At 50.3% G+C, this 16197-nt stretch overlaps 7 protein-coding genes and 1 non-coding gene across 8 annotated transcripts; 4 read left to right on the top strand and 4 right to left on the bottom strand.

Moving 5' to 3' along the window:
* The first annotated feature begins 36 nt into the window (after positions 1-36).
* BDQ94DRAFT_148824 (glycosyltransferase family 32 protein) lies at positions 37-1694 on the top strand. The gene has a single exon (XM_026767260.1). It carries the CDS (start codon positions 84-86, stop codon positions 1194-1196), a length of 1113 nt encoding a protein of 370 aa, XP_026623333.1. The 5' UTR covers positions 37-83; the 3' UTR covers positions 1197-1694.
* A 668-nt stretch (positions 1695-2362) lies between these two features.
* BDQ94DRAFT_t210 lies at positions 2363-2448 on the bottom strand. Its single transcript has one exon. It is a non-coding gene; the product is annotated as a tRNA-Val (tRNA).
* Positions 2449-2650: 202 nt separating this feature from the next.
* On the top strand, positions 2651-5537 carry BDQ94DRAFT_161368 (uncharacterized protein; the record flags this gene model as incomplete). Its single annotated transcript, XM_026769374.1, has 2 exons — positions 2651-2704; positions 3030-5537. 2 exons carry the CDS (start codon positions 2651-2653, stop codon positions 5535-5537), a joined length of 2562 nt encoding a protein of 853 aa, XP_026623332.1.
* Positions 5538-5897: 360 nt separating this feature from the next.
* On the top strand, positions 5898-7860 carry BDQ94DRAFT_148822 (major facilitator superfamily domain-containing protein). The gene is made up of 3 exons (XM_026767259.1): positions 5898-6574; positions 6630-7377; positions 7459-7860. The coding sequence occupies exons 1-3, from the start codon at positions 6142-6144 to the stop codon at positions 7640-7642; spliced, it is 1365 nt and encodes a 454-aa protein (XP_026623331.1). The 5' UTR covers positions 5898-6141; the 3' UTR covers positions 7643-7860.
* Positions 7861-8340: 480 nt separating this feature from the next.
* Positions 8341-9768, bottom strand: BDQ94DRAFT_181619 (NAD(P)-dependent alcohol dehydrogenase; the record flags this gene model as incomplete). Its single annotated transcript, XM_026773933.1, has 2 exons — positions 9374-9768; positions 8341-9299 (listed from the first exon to the last, which is right to left on the bottom strand). Exons 1-2 carry the CDS (start codon positions 9588-9590, stop codon positions 8341-8343), a joined length of 1176 nt encoding a protein of 391 aa, XP_026623330.1. The 5' UTR covers positions 9591-9768.
* Positions 9769-10391: 623 nt separating this feature from the next.
* On the top strand, positions 10392-11867 carry BDQ94DRAFT_181617 (uncharacterized protein; the record flags this gene model as incomplete). The annotated part of the gene is made up of 1 exon (XM_026773932.1): positions 10392-11867. One exon carries the CDS (start codon positions 10392-10394, stop codon positions 11808-11810), a length of 1419 nt encoding a protein of 472 aa, XP_026623329.1. The 3' UTR covers positions 11811-11867.
* Positions 11868-12057: 190 nt separating this feature from the next.
* On the bottom strand, positions 12058-13775 carry BDQ94DRAFT_161364 (MFS general substrate transporter; the record flags this gene model as incomplete). The annotated part of the gene is made up of 3 exons (XM_026769373.1): positions 12058-12853; positions 12921-13448; positions 13510-13775. 3 exons carry the CDS (start codon positions 13773-13775, stop codon positions 12058-12060), a joined length of 1590 nt encoding a protein of 529 aa, XP_026623328.1.
* Positions 13776-14862: 1087 nt separating this feature from the next.
* Positions 14863-15161, bottom strand: BDQ94DRAFT_173001 (uncharacterized protein; the record flags this gene model as incomplete). The annotated part of the gene is made up of 2 exons (XM_026772073.1): positions 14863-15053; positions 15113-15161. 2 exons carry the CDS (start codon positions 15159-15161, stop codon positions 14863-14865), a joined length of 240 nt encoding a protein of 79 aa, XP_026623327.1.
* Between the last annotated feature and the right edge of the window lie 1036 nt (positions 15162-16197).

Here is a 16197-nt window from a genome sequence, read left to right as displayed (position 1 = left end):
CTGGGCCTGGAGCGCCGAGAATATTTCTCATCTCTCCTCACCTACAATACCCCCATGAAAGCTCTTCATCTCGCACACCATCGATGCTCCCTTCCACCTTAAAGTCATCGCGCTATGGGCGCTTTGTTATCTTGACGATCCCGCTGCTCGTGTTCAGCTGCCTCCTCTTCCTGACGTGGGACCCACTGCCCGGCCGACTCGCCCGTCAGCAATCGACGTCACAGTCCGATCCGCTATCCCAGGTACCACAAGCAGTTGAGCCACCAAAGGAAGAACCATCGCAACCCAAAACTCCTGTATCTACCAGCAAACCATCCAGCTCAAAACAGACTGCTCACATTGCTGGTGGTGATGCTATCTTCGGTATAACTGACAAGCTTTGGCAATCCGCCAAGGATCCCCACCTGAGCGATGACCAAGACGAATGGATCAGCAGCTGGCTTGAGAAGAACCCCTCTTTCCGATATGAGCTCCTGACTGATACCTCCGCTGCCACGTTTGTCCGTACTCATTATGCCTCGCGACCCGACATTATCGAGGTGTTCGAAACCCTCCCGATCCCGATCCTGCGGGCGGATCTTCTGCGATACCTGCTCGTGCTTGCGGAGGGGGGCGTCTGGAGTGATCTCGACGTCACCTGCGATAAGCCCGTGGCCGACTGGGTCCCCACGGAATACAAGAATGCAAAGATCGAGATGATCGTGGGACTGGAGTTTGATTTTGAATGGCGTGGAGAAGGAACGGAGATCGCATCGCAGTTCTGCAACTGGGTCTTTGCGGCACCCCGCTCATCACGAGTTCTTCAGGTGGTGGTAGACGCCGTAGTGGCCAAACTGAAAGAGATCGCCGCGATGAATAACGTGCAGGTAAAAGACCTGACGTTAGAAATGCTCCCCATTGATGTTGTCAATGTGACAGGGCCCAAGATCATGACAATGGCAATCTTGGATAGCCTGAAGCAGCTGCTAGGCCGGACGGTTGATGATCGCGACTTCCATGGTATCAAGAAGCCCAAGCTCATCGGTGATGTCCTTATCATGCCTGGTGTGGCGTTTGCGGCATCCCAGAATGGATATCCCCAGGATCAAGGAGATGCGCTGGTTACGCATCACTACGCGGGCTCGTGGAAGCAGGCGGATGCGGAGGCGAAGGAGAAGAAAAAGCAGAAACAGAACGGGCGGGATAAAGTCGTATAGAGTATCATGGGCATTGGATTGTTAGGATTTGTGTTCTGGGATTGGCGTTGGTTGCGCGTTTAGCATTTTGTACAGTGGCGTACTCATAATTTACCTTTATCTGATGGCGGCTCATTCTGCTCCTTTTGTCCGTTGGTAATTTCGCTCAGCAAAGAGAGCAAGACGCCTATTTGCTGATCTTGGTCTCATGAATCCCACATCGTGTTGTATATTTGGAGTTGTGCCATTTCGGTTTTCCACCGGTGATCATGGTCCCGGATGATGATTACAAGCGCCGTCACTAGTAGCTCTGCTTCGTCTACCTCTACTAGTAGTAGCGCAGACCTTACGTGTTCCTATGACTGGTAATACGAAGCTCTCAATACTTGATTGAAGGGTGTCCGCAGAAGTCATTAGATACGTTGGGATGTGAGGTTGATGACTGTGACTATTTTTGTCTTTCCGTACCCTCTCAACTACTTACTTCACTGGTCCGAATTCATTAACGCATTCAAGCAGTAATAGTGCGTCCAACTTACTATATCAATCAGGTCTAGGAACGTATAAGCACATACGACCACAGGGTGTGGAAAATAGGGCTTCCCGTCCGCTCAGCCGTACTCAAGCCACACGCCGGGAGGTTAGTAGTTGGGTGGGTGACCACCAGCGAATCCCTTCTGTTGTATGTTTTTTATGTTGCGAACATCCTCCTGTGTGCGTGGATATGTGATGTACTGCCAGATAGTCTGTATTCAACAGCTCTGTACGCTGAAAAGTCTACTAGCTGCTCTGCTCAAGGGCGGGTTACTTGCCGTTTGTTCAATAGTCCCCCATCATGTCTACTCACTCTCGTGACGGTTCCCCAATCTCTGCTCTAGGCGGGCTACTGTTAAAGAACCGCAATTGCCAAGATGAGGTTTGGGATGTATATCTCCTTGCACCACCAAGCTTATCCTTGACCATCATCTTTTCAACGTCTTCGTGGGGCAGTTAATATACCAGAATGGAAAGTTAGTTCATTATGTCATCCCAAATCATAAAGACACCGCTTTATAAGTGGACCCACAAAGCTTGTTAATGCCACCCAGAATGGGAAAAGGAAGGCTAGCTATCAAAACGTAATAGTCCCTATAAGAAAGAAACATGAGGGCGAAAAGATTGAGACAAAAATAACAAAAAAAAACAAATGACCGATCCCGGGATCGAACCGGGGACCTTCTGTGCTCGCAGATTATGTAAGACAGACGCCATGAAACCACTAGGCCAATCGGTCTATTCGCATAACCGGGTTATCCTCTATTTACCTTGACATCCGGCTGCTGCTGTCTCCACGCAACTTGATTTTTGTTCAGGACGTAGACCACGTAGAGGCTAATGTTAGCGCTCTGTTGTTGGCGAGTTTTAACTCCAATACGTTGGGTGGGTGCTTGGACTACTTCACTGATGCATCCGGGATAAAAGAGCCAGCTGAACTAATGCTCAACCGTTGGCTCACCATTCATATCGACATTGAACGAATCCTCGGAAAAGTCAACCTTGCGCAAAATTGAATCAAGCGCAAGGGATGTCATTGCCCTTTTCCACTCAGTTTCGGGTAGCCTGAATCATGTGACCCTTGGTGGGCCACAGTACTGACATAAGTCGTAAACAAAGATCCACATCAACTTCCAAATCCAGAAATTGGAAGCATTAGTCTTCTCCATTCCTTCCATGCCATTGGGCTTAGAGCTAGTCTTGATTAGCTAGCCGCTATTATTCCCTTTTGTTCCATCTACAATCGCCAATATGCTACCTGAATTCCTGCAGAGTAGCTATGCCCGCTACAAAGCAGACACCAATACCTTCGCAACATAGCTACTAGAGACTGCCAACAAGTGTGGCTATGAACCTACCCTTTCTGCTACCGTCCCTCCCGCGAACAAGAGCAAGCGTAAGGGTAAACCGGATGGCTCGAACGAGCATCCAATTCAATACAGTGCTACTACCAAAGACCTACAAAAGTTCGCCGAGGTAATTGCCGGTTCTTCTCTCAACGTGCCGAGATCAGTCCTCACCATCGCGAAACGCGCCATCAAATTGAGGAAAACAGTCACTTCATGGTTCTTGGGTCGGGGCGACATCGCGAACAATAAGCGACATGCTCATTTCATCACTGCGCTGGAGCCAATCTGCGAGGATCTTGAATGGAAGACCACCGTGCCCTCCAAGCCAGACGCTAAGCAGCCACAGTCAGCGCCTGAGGCTCACGATGACGACGCCGATGCTGACAGGTTCTTAAACAAGTTTGCTGTCCTCACGGTAGAGGAACCTGAGGATATCCCAGAAACTAAATCGGCACCCGCAGAATCGAAGAAGATTGTCAAGGTCACCGTGGTGGAAGACGACAATGAAGCGGCCGACTCCTATCTTGGTCACTTGTTTTTCAAGACCCTGTGTTTACTCCAGGACTTGGAAAACATGCGGAAGTTTATTTCCATCACCTGGTCGGAGTGCCGGGATAGGAAAATCGACCTTATGAACGCCGCTGTCGTGACGGACAGTGCGTTGCAACTTGCCCAAGATATGGTGAAGGAGGTCGAGGCTGACTGGCTCGCTACTCGTACTTCGCAGAAAGATGATATTCAGAACCTTGTCTACAATCTCGCTGTTATTCGTCGGGGCATCTCCGCGGCTCCATCCACGGAGATTGGCCTGCCATACAACAAGAACATGGCTGATGTAGCTGACTGGTGCTACGTGCCAACTAGGGTCCTGCTCGACGCCTTTGCTAATGTTCTCCAGGACAATCACCAACCAGTCTTCAAAAAGGGCTACTTCGGTACATATAACCCAAAGGCGGACAGAGCGCGGATGTCTGTGGGCCAGAAGTTCAACGAAGACAAAATCATTCTTCTTTCAATTCTGCCAGAGTTTTGCATGTTTGATACCTTCAAATTCAAGACGCCTACATCGGACGCGATCACGAAAGGTCTCGTTGAGTTTTCCAGGAACAAAAAGGTTACTCTATGGCTCTGCTTTGCCTCCCAGATCTTTCTCGACATCCATCATATCATGCGACACAGTACCCTGGGTGCCTTTGGAGACCTTCGCATGTCGGGACTGCGCATTCAGAAGATCATTGATGAGTACCTGAAATTGTCCAAGACACATCCCCAGCCCAAGTTTTGGCCAAAGGAGGGCGACGAGGAGATTCGGGCTATAAGTGCCACTGTGGATTCCTGGATTATACAAGACGCGTTCCTCAATTTGCGGGTTCTGTCTGGACTTGACAAAACCGGCTCAGCCCCTGAAAAGCATGCACTCTTATCGCAGCACCCTGTCCTATGCGGACTGATTCTATTCCACCTCAATATTAGAATGCAGTATGTGGGCCAGAAGCTTGTCACCCAATGGTATGACGTCCAACAGCTGGCTTTCTTGCATAACCTCGTTATACAGTATGCAACGCACAAGGACGTGAGATGGCCCGATATGGATGCTTTCATCAAGATCCATGGCGAGTCTCATATCTTCATTGGTTCGCGTCCAAAGACCGCCGGTGAATCTCTAAACAGGCTTGAATTGGCCACAGGCGTCTCATCCGCTGCCAATTTTGCGCGCGATTCCCGGAGTAGACCTTTTCATAAGCCCGATGGCAAGAATTTGCGCTTGCTCAAGCCCACCACTGCAGTTGCGAACTTGTTCTCCTCCAAGTACGTTGAGGGTCTCGCGGAAGATGCCGGGATCGTCCACATTGACCGGATCCTGGACGAGCTCTCACAGCAATCTAAGCGTGAATCATCATCTTGCAACGAGCCCCACAGAGCTAATGCAGAACTCTCGATTACCCGAAAGTGGTCTAACACCCGTAACATTGACACACTCCACCTTTTGGCCTTCCTAAAGACCAAGCTTTACGAAGAGGAGCCTGTCATCTTGTACAACTACTTCGGCATGCACAAACGTTCCATCGAGTTACTCCGACTGATCCGACAGAAAGAACACCACAAATTTGTTCAATATTTCACAGCCGGATACATGGACGATGAGTCCTTCATCTTCAACATTGTCTTTCTCATCCACCACGTCGCACGAGGCTCGGCCCAAAACGCACGTGCGATGGGACTTGGATCCGGGGACGTGGAGTTAGTGAGTCGCATTGTCATGAGCTCTGGCGACGTTATGCGTGAATACTTGGAGAAAAACGGTGATGTGGCGTGTAAAGAGCTGAGAGTATTTTGCAAGAACAAAAAGCCCATTAAAGATGAGGTTGCTGACCATGCGGGTGAATCGGACGGGCTGGTGACGTCTTGGCTGCACCTTGAGGAGGTTCTGGGTCCGAAGGGCGTGGCCTCGCTTATGACGGGGATCCCGATGGCTTAGTCTCCGGCTCTCTCAGGGCACCGACCAAATGCCGACTTCATGCCAAGAAATCCCGCCCCGTCCATTTGAAATCTCTGCCTCATTTGTTCCCGCCAACATATTATGACTCAAACTTTCCATTTTCAGGTTGAGCAAGGATATGGCCATGGGCTCTAACGATAATAATGTCTTAAATCCTTTGGCGCGCGCCCATCTTATATTGGTGAGATTGGGTAACAGGCCACTGTGGAGCCCCCAAAGCTAGAATTCATTAGACCCTGAACACTACCACTATCGCCCCCAAGGGCACCGATGCGGCATCTGATCCCACGCCGTGTGATATCAATGGTAAAATGTAACGTACAACGTAGATAGCCATTGCTTCAACTCGTCTTTCAAGCAACAGGTTGATAATATTGACACGATGTCGCCATCTTTCCCCATTTCCATTTGTCATGACTTGGCATTGACTCCAATCACGCAATGTCCACAGCCCCACCCACAATACGAATTCTCCTCGTCCATCCCCAACCCCAAATTTTGCCCAAATATCGAGTCTTCTTCCTTCTGAGTTATCAGATCAGATCAACCACGTGGCGAGTGCCATCATAAAGGTTTCATCACCATGGCCTCACCCCAGCCGACTAACCGCTTCCTGTCGGTGGTCCGGTCGATCCCCTTCCAGATCGCTATCGCCAGTGGCGTTTCCTTCACTGCTCCGGGCATGTGGGATGCCTTGAATAACCTGGGAGCTGGAGGTGCCGCAGAGCCGTATGCTGTCTCAGCTGCGAATGCCCTGCTGTATGGACTGTTCGCTGTGGTTTGTATCGCTGCCGGTGCCATCAACAACCGTATCGGGCTTCGCTATGGCCTGGCGCTGGGAGCCATCGGGTACCCTATCTACGGTGCCGGTCTGTATACGAACAACTATTCGCCGACCACGTGGTTTCTGCTGTTTGGAAGTGCTTTGTGCGGTATCTCGGCTGGTTTCTTCTGGGCTGCCGAAGCGGCCATCATCATCGGGTACCCTAGTCCCAAGGACAGAGCGTTCTACCTAGGTGAGTTGCTCATCCTAATTCCAATACTTTTCATGGTATCTGACAGCTTGTCTAGCGATTTGGCAAACCGCCAAAGCTGCAGGCCCCATTGTCGGTGGCGCGATCGAACTGGGCCTCAATGCCCAGAACTCCGGGAAGGGAACCGTTAGCGAAAGCACGTACATTGTCTTCATCGTGCTCATGTGTCTCGGACTTCCTATTGGTCTATGTTTAAGTCCAGCGGAGAAGGTCCAACGCAAAGACCGGACTCTGGTTGTCGTCCACACGCAAGCCACGTGGATGGCCGAATTCAAAGCCGTTATCTCGCTGCTCTTCACCCGCCGTATTGCCATGCTGATGCCGGCCTTCTTCATCAGCTACTTCTACAACGGTTTCCAGAGCACCTGGCTGACAGACTACTTTACTGTCCGCTCGCGGGCGTTCTCTTCATTCTTCACCAACTTTGCTGGCATCACTTCTTCCTTCCTCATTGCCACCCTACTGGATAAACAATCCATTCACATCAAGACGCGGGCCCGCGTAGCCTTCGCCTCAATCATTGTCGTGCTCACGGGCACTTGGATTTGGGCCACCATCTTGCAGTACCAGTTCTACTATGAATATACGAACCCGCTCTTTGACTGGTTCAAGGGCGGGTTCGGCAAGACCTACGCTCTTGTTTTCTTCTGGTCTTTCGGTGGCCAGGCTTTCCAGCAGTTCCTTTACTGGCTTGTCGGACAGTATACCACCGACCTTTCGTCCCTGTCTCACCACTGCGGTATCCTCCGTGGGTTCGAGGCTCTGGGACAGACAGTTGCCTGGGCGTGAGTCCCCCACCTACTTCTATCCCTCCTTTCCATTCCTACGAATAGGATGACCGGGTGAACTAACGAAACTCTATATAGCATGCAATCCGAAGGCAATGCCAACCACTTCGTCAGCATTGGCCTCAACTTCGGCATCACCTTGTTTTGCGTGATTCCCACGTGGATCATCATCTCAGAGCTCGAGCATACCCATGAAGTGGAGGTTCGCGCCGAGGATGTCAAGGCCGTCGATGATGGTGAGGCTGAGCCGCAGACGGCTTAATTCTACTAACTTGTATAATATCATTTTAGCGTTTTCAACAACTTGTGCTGCCTTTCAGCGAGGCGTTTGGGGGTTTTAGTCGAGCAGGACTGGACTTGATTCAACAGCATGTCGGAATTCTTATGAAATATTGGAGATGGCAGGAGTGGTCTAAGGGTTTAGAAGTTAAGGGGAAGAGGGGTGAAAGATAATATAATATATTATAATATCAACTAGAGTAGCTTATGCTACTCGTGGTTTTGTCCACGCATGCTCGAACTTCTTAGAGTAATGAAAGACGCGAAAATATTAGAGAAGGACGTCGTATTATTCGCAGAAGCAAAGGGATCTAGCCCATAAAGTGGTAGGCGAGCAACCCAGGGGACATGTTATTACCCTGGCCCGCTTGATTGAGCTTCCAACCAAAGGAAGCCCAGTTCCCCTGCCGAGAATGCTGATCCACTGTATCGGTCTGAGTTGGTTCCATACCTTCGTCACAGGTTCAAACGCTACAGACACAATGACTAAATGCTTTTTATATCTAGCGATAATGTTGACTCCAGCGCTCCAATAGTGAATTTCATGGTAGTTGAAGATTTGGTGGCTGCGGATACCGGAAACATTATAAAGCATCAGAACTAAATTTTGCCTGACGTGAGACGGGTGGAGCTTATGGGAGTTAGGAAGCTCATTGTGAATAGCATTCCGCAATAGTATAGTCACCATAACAGAATAGGCTTAATGGTCTTCCCAATTTTCATGTCGTTTATGGCCGTCCTGTAATCTTCCGCTTGATAAAATCCCACAATCTCATGCAAAGGTAGCAGTCCCGTCTTCACCCACTCAATCATTTTAGGCACAAACTCTCGAGGAACAACGTCTCCCTCCACAACTCCCATGTATTGCTTCGCAGCAACCATAAAATCATGAATTGGAAGACTGACCACCGCATCTTCCGGTGCTGTTCCAAGCTGAACAATCCTTCCCTTGTTAGCTGTCATGCGAATGCCCTCGGCAATCAACCCCGGTACCCCCGTAGTCTCCAACGTAACATCTGCACCAAGGCCATCAGTAAGAGCACGAACCGACTCTGTTACATGACCTTTGTCTGTACTTGAATCGAGTCTAACGACATGTGTCGCTCCAAGCGCCAGGGCCAGCTCAAGACGAGCCTGATTTCGTGCAATCCCGATGATTTTCCTGCAACCGGCAATACGCGCTCCCATCACCGCACTCAATCCAACGCCTCCCAGCCCGAGCACAGCTACAGTATCCTCAGGCTGTGCCTTGGCTGCCTTGATAACCGCTCCTGCACCTGTCTGGACGCCGCACCCCAGCGGCGCCAGCAGATGAAGGTCCCCCCTTCCCTCCACCAGCCCGGAGACATTCACCACTGATTCCTCCTGCACTATTGTCCAGCTAGCAAAGCTCGATTGCCCGAAGAATTGGCCGAAGATTTCCGGCTCCGCAGAGTGTGTTGATACGTCGGCTTCAGTTCCCCAGAAAACGCGGTTGGCTTCGCTTGACTCGAAATTAATAGGATCGAAATTGTGACAGTGTGCGGGATGACCCCGACTGCAGCATTGGCAGGTCTGGCATGCCGAGAATGACAGGAGGACTGGTTCGCCGACTCGGGCTGCGGTGACGCTGGACCCGACCTGTCGAACATATCCAGCGCCTATCGAAGAATGATTCATGAGATAATCAGCTTCTCTTATAGATATGACAGCACCACAGGAAGGGAGTAATTACCTTCGTGTCCCATCACCCGGGGATAATGTACGCCATGACCACGTTCCAACCCAGCGAAGTGGAGATCGGTCTGGCAGACACCTGAGGCAACCACTTCAATAAGTAACTCATTCTCTCGCAAGGGTCTCAGGGAGACATTTTGAAGCTTCCAGCCACCAGCCTGGTAGGGGCCGTGAGAAACCAGGGCGCGTCCGGTGATGCGCTGTGTGTCTGGCATTATGGATTACAGAGGATAATTACTGAGGACTACGCGTTTTCTAGACGTGAATTTATGTATTCATACCTCTTTAGAATCATTGCCGACTCCAGGGCCCGGAATGAGCTGCATACTGTGCAAATTCCGGTCGGCATGCCGAGCTGGATCAAATGTCTTTCGGTAGATCCGGATTTCCGTCTTCGATCCCTGAGTGGGTCTATTTACGAAAGAAGACTGGTACGGATATAAACTTACTTTTAAGCTGTCTTTACTGATGTTTCAGTGTCTAGAACCCGTGGTGTTCTGCTAGAGGGAGAGACCTTGAGCAAAACCCGAAGATTCATTCACTTGTTTTTTTCAACAGCCGATACCAATACTGTGGGGTAGTAATAAGCCATGACTAACAACCAATGATATCGGCGAAGCAAAATTAACTTCTGCCTAAGGCAACAACTTTATCTGGTTAGGCAACGAATTCAGAGAAGGATGTCACAGGTCCCTTCAACCCTGATAGAGAAGGTGTATAAAGTGATCACTGCTGGCCTATCAGTTGCAGTCGAAGAATTTTGTAACACTATAGATAACAATCCCGATGACACCATCTGCCGAAAGACTTGGTATGCCATTGACCACTTATCGTCCTGGATTCTGCTAACGGCCGGCAAACCAACTGCATGGCTCATTCTAGCGTCGATCACGCAACGGAGATAGCACGCAACATCATGTCCCCAGGGAACAATTTCCCCGCACAACTACCAGTATATATACCGATGCGAGGGTTTTAAGTTGTAGTTGTATACCCTGTCACCTCAAGCCAAAAACATGGCACCTAGATATCGTCGCGTTGCTGTCATTGGCACAGGCCCTTCCGGCCTCTCCGCCGTCAAAGCTCTCCATGACGAGAATACCTTCGACACAATTAGAGTCTTTGAGCGACGCGACCGTGTTGGAGGCATCTGGCACTATGACCCGACCCCAGACCCATTCTATGCCCCTGGTAGCCCATTACAGACTCCCAACGAGGTCCCTACCAGTCTTCCCCAATTCACCTCTCCACGCCCGGAAGACACCAGTGCCAGAACAGGCATCTATTCCCACCTCGACAGCAATGTCGGTTCCAAAACAATGGCCTTCACCCACACGCCATTTCCAGAGATAAACTCATCAACGTCAATCAAGATCCTCGGCCCATCCAATCCCTCCCGTCCCTTCCGCGTCGTGGCCAACTACCTCGAGGACCTCTTTACTCCGTACCTCCACCTCGTCTCGCTAAGCACGACAGTTGAACGAGTCGAAAAGACCGGACAAGAATGGACACTTACCCTCCGCAAAACCGCCCAGCTCTACCGCGGCCTCCCCCAGGACTACTGGTGGACCGAGACCTTCGACGCCGTGATCGTCGCATCAGGCCACTACAACGTGCCCTCCATCCCACCCATCCCAGGCCTATCCACAACAGCCTCAACACACCCCAACGCCTTCGAACACGCCAAAGCCTTCCGCCACGCCGACAACTACACTAACAAGCGCGTGCTGATTGTCGGCGGCAACGTCTCCGCCGCCGACCTCGTCACAGAACTCCACGAGATCGTCTCCGGCCCTCTATACATCAGCCAGCGCGGGATCAACCCCGCCCTCGAAAACGCCTGGACCCTGCCCAACGTTCAGCGCAAGCCCACTCTATCTCGCCTTGAACCCACCACACCATCAAGCAGCACAAACAACACCGTAACAGCCCATTTCACCGACGGCACCAAGCTCGAATCCATCGACCGAGTGATCTTCGCTACCGGCTACACCGCATCGTACCCCTTCCTTGTCCCGGACCCCGTCACCGCTAACAACCGCGTCGCGGGCTTCTACCAGCACATCTTCCGCATCACGGATCCGTCACTGGCTCTGGTGGGCCAGGTGCGTGCTGCTCTTAGCTTCCGCGTCTACGAGTACCAGGCTGTTGCAGTGGCGAGATACTTCTCCGGTCGGGCGAAGGAGCTGCCGAGTCAGGCGGAGCAGGATCGGTGGGAGTTTGAGCGACTGAAGTATAAAGGAAATGGAGTTGCGTTCCATGAAATTAAGCCGGATTTTAGGGAGTATTTTGAGGCGCTGTTGGGCATTGCTGGGGAGGGGGCTGGATTGCCGCCGTTTGAGGATAAGTGGGCGGATGAGGCGTTTGAGATCTTGAAGGCGAAGGATGAGTATTGGTCGAGGTTGAAGAGGGGTCAGGATAGGGCTAAGTTGTAGGTAGCTGTATGTCTGGGGTAATCCAATCCGAGATTGGGTACACAGGATTGCTTTCGGTAGAAGCTTGTACATGGCCAGATATCCAGCTGATATATATTTTGGCATGGGTGGCTACCAGTTCTGCCTTTGGACTGCTAAGAATCCACATAGTATTCTTCTACTATCTAACCAATACTAACTGTCTTATATATGTTCTATCTATCGGAATAAAATATAGACAGTCTCAAACATGAAGTCCCACCACGATTTAAATGTCCAATGACCGTTTCCGTCCCACATTCCCAATCCTCCGCAACCCGATTAAACTCGCCACCAGACTGGCAATATTCATCGCAAAAAGGAACCAGAAAGCTGCCCGATAGCCCACCATCAATGCCTCGGGACTATCCTTGTTCTCTGATTGCGAGTACCTATCAGTAACACTATTCGCGATCAACGCCACCAACGCCAATCCAATGCTGCGACCGAATTGGGACACAGTATTGAACACGCCGGCAGCCAGACCCTGCGTCTCCGTAGGGAACATGCTAGCAATAACTATAGTCGAAACAGTGAAGAGGACATCAGCCGCAACGGGGTTGAGGCACATGGCAAAGAACGCACTGCGCCAATACGTCCACGCTGGGTCAATAAGCGCCATTAGTAGTGGTGAGAGCGATGAGAGAATAGTAGCCCAGTTGATCAGGGCATCTGCGCGCACTCGGTGCAATATCATACCAGTGACCAGGCTGGTGAGTACGCCCATGACAGTTACTGGAACAAAGCGCACAGAAGTACTGAATACCGAGAGTTGCTGCACGTCTTGAAAGAAGAAGTTGGCGATTTGTTCAAAGGCATTGAAGGCACCCCAGATCAGGAAGACGTTGGTGCAGATGCAGGTAAAGCCCGAGTCCTTCCACAAGGAGTTCTTGATTAGGGTGGGTCGGGATCGGTGCTCTTGTTGGCCTTGCCAGAGGACGAAGAAAATCATCAGGGCGCAGGACAGACAGAGGAATATAATCGTGCTTGACTCGTGGATCTTTGATACATCATCGGTGATGACACTAACACGGAGAGAAAAGCAAGTCAGTGATCTTTCAGCTCAACTTGAACCAGGTCTTATATACGTACGCTAAAGCATAGGAGAGAAGAGCCAGTGCGGCACTGGCAGTCAGGGCTCCAATCCAGTCAATTCCGAAGAAGAGATTACGCCATGAGATACCCTGTTGCTCGGAATTTCTACCGGGCAATTGCCATATTGATAGAAGGAGGACCGGAGTATTGGCGATCGCGGCGCTGTAAAAGCCCCAGCGCCAGCTCACAGTGTCCGCAAAAACGCCTCCCAGAAGGAGACCGACACCAAAGCCGATGGGTTGACCCGATCCCATCAGAGCAAAGGCAAGATTTCTGAGCTTTCCAGATGGGAAGTGTTCGGCAATGATACTCATGGCAGACGGCATACAAAGTGAAGCTGCTACACCAGACATGATTCTAAAGATTATGAGTTGAATTCCGCTTCGAGCAAGGCCACAGGCCATTGAGAAGGAACTTTGCAGAAAACACCCCGCGATCAGAGTTGCTTTGCTGCCTACCGCATCGGAGATGGCACCCGAAATGAGCAGTGTGCACCCTGTTCCTAGGGCGAACATCGACACTGGCCTAGTATTCCTGCGGGTCAGTTCTGTTCTATGCGACATTAAAATAAAGATTTATAACACACCATAATTCCACTCCGGGACTCAGGTGAAGATCTGAGGAAATCTGCGGAACAGACACGGTCACTAGCCCACCCAGATAAGAGCCAATGAAAGTTATACAGGAGATGCAGAATATCACCACGGGGGCGTTTGGAGGTCCTTGCCTCTGACTATTCGGCAGGAGAGCTTCATGCTCGGAAGGTCTTTGCTCCGAGATCAGTTGTTCTTCTCTGTTATTGTCCTCATTAGCTAGAGTGGGAAGCGTCTTCAGTGTCGGGGCTTGAGACATAGCATAAATCGCTCAAAAGTAATTATGAAGGGGGAAGAGATGTGAGTCTATTCACACGGCAGGCAGACAAGGAAAGGTGGACGAAAAAAAAGAAACTCGCAAGAATCGGCACTTGTTTTCTTGATGGCTACCCCACCAGTCCATAGGGCCGAGTGAGACCCTTTACCGCTCATGCGCGATTGACTCTTCCCGCTCCAGACTAAGTAGAACAGGGCAAGAAAGTCCGACCACCTGCAGTTGCTTGCGCGGTTTCGGGACTCGCAAGGCTGGACTATCGGCTTATCTTAGAAATTCTTCATGCTATTGGTGGGTGATGCCGAGCAACCTGGGACCGAGATGGATTGACCAGTTTTGCAAAAGGTACGGGATACGAAGAGGTCGGCTACAATATTTTTGTGCGCATCACATTCTGATTTTAAAATAGCAATGGTTGTCCTTATCTCGGCTAGTAATACCGGCTATCTACGCCGTTGTGAGTATTTATTTGGGCGACGAATTTATGCTGCAAACAGGCTTGTTAGGGCAGTTCAGCCAGGTCGAATTTGATCCTGATCCTGAAATAGTGGACCCCGACCCGAGCCAGGAACACGTAGGCCTCGGGCCTTGGGGATAGGCGCCAAAGATGCTGGGTAAAGGAACCGAAACCCCCCGTTTGAGCTAACCGGGAAGAACATGCTTATAAGAATGAACAAGCATGTTGGAAGCAGGAACATAGACAAAGAACAGAGGGGATGGACTTGCGGCTAGCTAGTCAGCCGGCTGGTCAGCTGCGACACCCGTTCATGCTTCTACATTTTGTGTGACTACGCTTTGTTTTGGCTTTTGTTCTATGTTTCCTCGATTACAGCTGCGGCGATGATTTTCCTACGTCGCAGCAGCGTTGCTTCATGGTATACGTGTGTTCACTACAGAATCTGAGAGATTTGAGACGTATCAGACTATATTATTTGCTTCGAACGGTGAAGCACCTGTGTAGCTAGCATCTTCCATAGCGGGGTTGATCAGGTATAAGAATAAGAATTGGTTCCAACTGAACAGGTATCCACCAAACCAGAAAGAACCAACCAAAAATCTTGTAAGAAGCATTTCAATCCTCCTCCGCATTCTCAACTACTTCGTAGATTCGATATTCCTCAGGAATATCTGCATAGGTCGCGTCAGAGTCAAAGTAGGCAAGAAGCGCATCCCGTATGTCTGTCGGTGTAGACTCGTTGATGCTAAACTCGTGTCCATCAAAGCCGATCATGTCAGGCTCGACTGAGGTGTTCGCTTTGTGTGCTATGGCCAGCTCCAGATCAGATAGCTGATTCGGCCTTTGGCAGGAACGACAATCGAACCAGGATGCCCCACGGGAATTAGGATAGTTAAGACATAGGCTAAGTCCATGACCGGAATCCCTGACGAGGCCACAATTTTGTCCTCGATGGTGGGTGCATATATACCCTATAGCGGTTGGTGGCAGGCCGGTAAATTTACTTGATGAGTAGGTACGTCCTGGCCTGTTATCGCAGCACGCATGCTCGGCGGCATTCCGACATGCTGCAATTCTACCCCTGATCACTCGGCAATTGCGTTCTTCGTAGTTGCGGATGATAACAGCAGGCGTCAAGGAACACAGAATGATTATAATAACCGCCAAGGAAGAAAGGGCGACCATACTGGAAAGTCTGATGATAGTGGAATGAAACACGTATTTGGGAAGTAGATGTTGAGAGTGATGATGTGCATTCAAGTTATTTATACTTTCTCCAGAAAGAGGACGCGGAACACTCGCCCCTGATATAGACCAGACACTGTGCTGGTACTAGCCTAAGTAGTACAATGTTGAGCATAGAGAATGATCCATCACACCTTTGTTGATATAACTGCTTGACGGAAGCACTACATCGATGGTGTCCGGATATCTAATCTGGTAGGTCCTATATCCGAATTAGGCAGAATAAAAGAGAAGCAGGGGTTGATTGAGACCTAATATTGCCAGTGAATACGGTTGCGTTGGTCACAGAGAACAGTGAAATACCCACATATCGCTACCAGGTACTGCATCGGCAAACCTGAAGTCCCGCCAGGCACCCCCTTTTCTTTTTTTGCCTACGGTTACCTTGTTCTCACTGCTGTATTCTCCATTGCACTACTAGGACCTCATAGCAACAGCCTAGGCCCATACGCGATCGGAAAAAACGCACTTGACACAAAATCGGACAGTTTCTGTCTACAACACAGCCCATGCAGGTAGGCCCCAAGTATCATTGATAGGTTGCCTCATACTACCCGAAGGGAGCCTCTGTTGTGCTACGCGCTCCAATGTTAATATGATAGGCTCGTAACCCCTTCCCTCATCAACGTTGCGCCACACATATCCTGGGAGGTAGCAACATCCACCCGTGCTCTGAATAGTACAAGCTGCGGAGACTGCCGAAAG

Source organism: Aspergillus welwitschiae (assembly GCF_003344945.1).
Source record: "Aspergillus welwitschiae strain CBS 139.54b unplaced genomic scaffold BDQ94scaffold_30, whole genome shotgun sequence".
Taxonomy (NCBI): Eukaryota; Fungi; Ascomycota; class Eurotiomycetes; order Eurotiales; family Aspergillaceae; genus Aspergillus; species Aspergillus welwitschiae.
The sequence above is the reverse complement of the archived record's forward strand: the minus strand, read 5'-3'. Positions and strand labels throughout refer to the sequence as shown.

What these genes read in the sequence shown, in the direction of transcription:
- BDQ94DRAFT_148824 (XM_026767260.1), top strand. Translation starts at nt 84, where the DNA reads ATGCTCCCTTCCACCTTAAAGTCATCGCGCTATGGGCGCTTTGTTATC.
- BDQ94DRAFT_148822 (XM_026767259.1), top strand. Translation starts at nt 6,142, where the DNA reads ATGGCCTCACCCCAGCCGACTAACCGCTTCCTGTCGGTGGTCCGGTCG. An exon ending in GGACAGAGCGTTCTACCTAG is followed by an intron (nt 6,575 to 6,629) that starts GTGAGTTGCTCA and finishes CAGCTTGTCTAG; the next exon opens with CGATTTGGCAAACCGCCAAA. An exon ending in GGACAGACAGTTGCCTGGGC is followed by an intron (nt 7,378 to 7,458) that starts GTGAGTCCCCCA and finishes AACTCTATATAG; the next exon opens with CATGCAATCCGAAGGCAATG.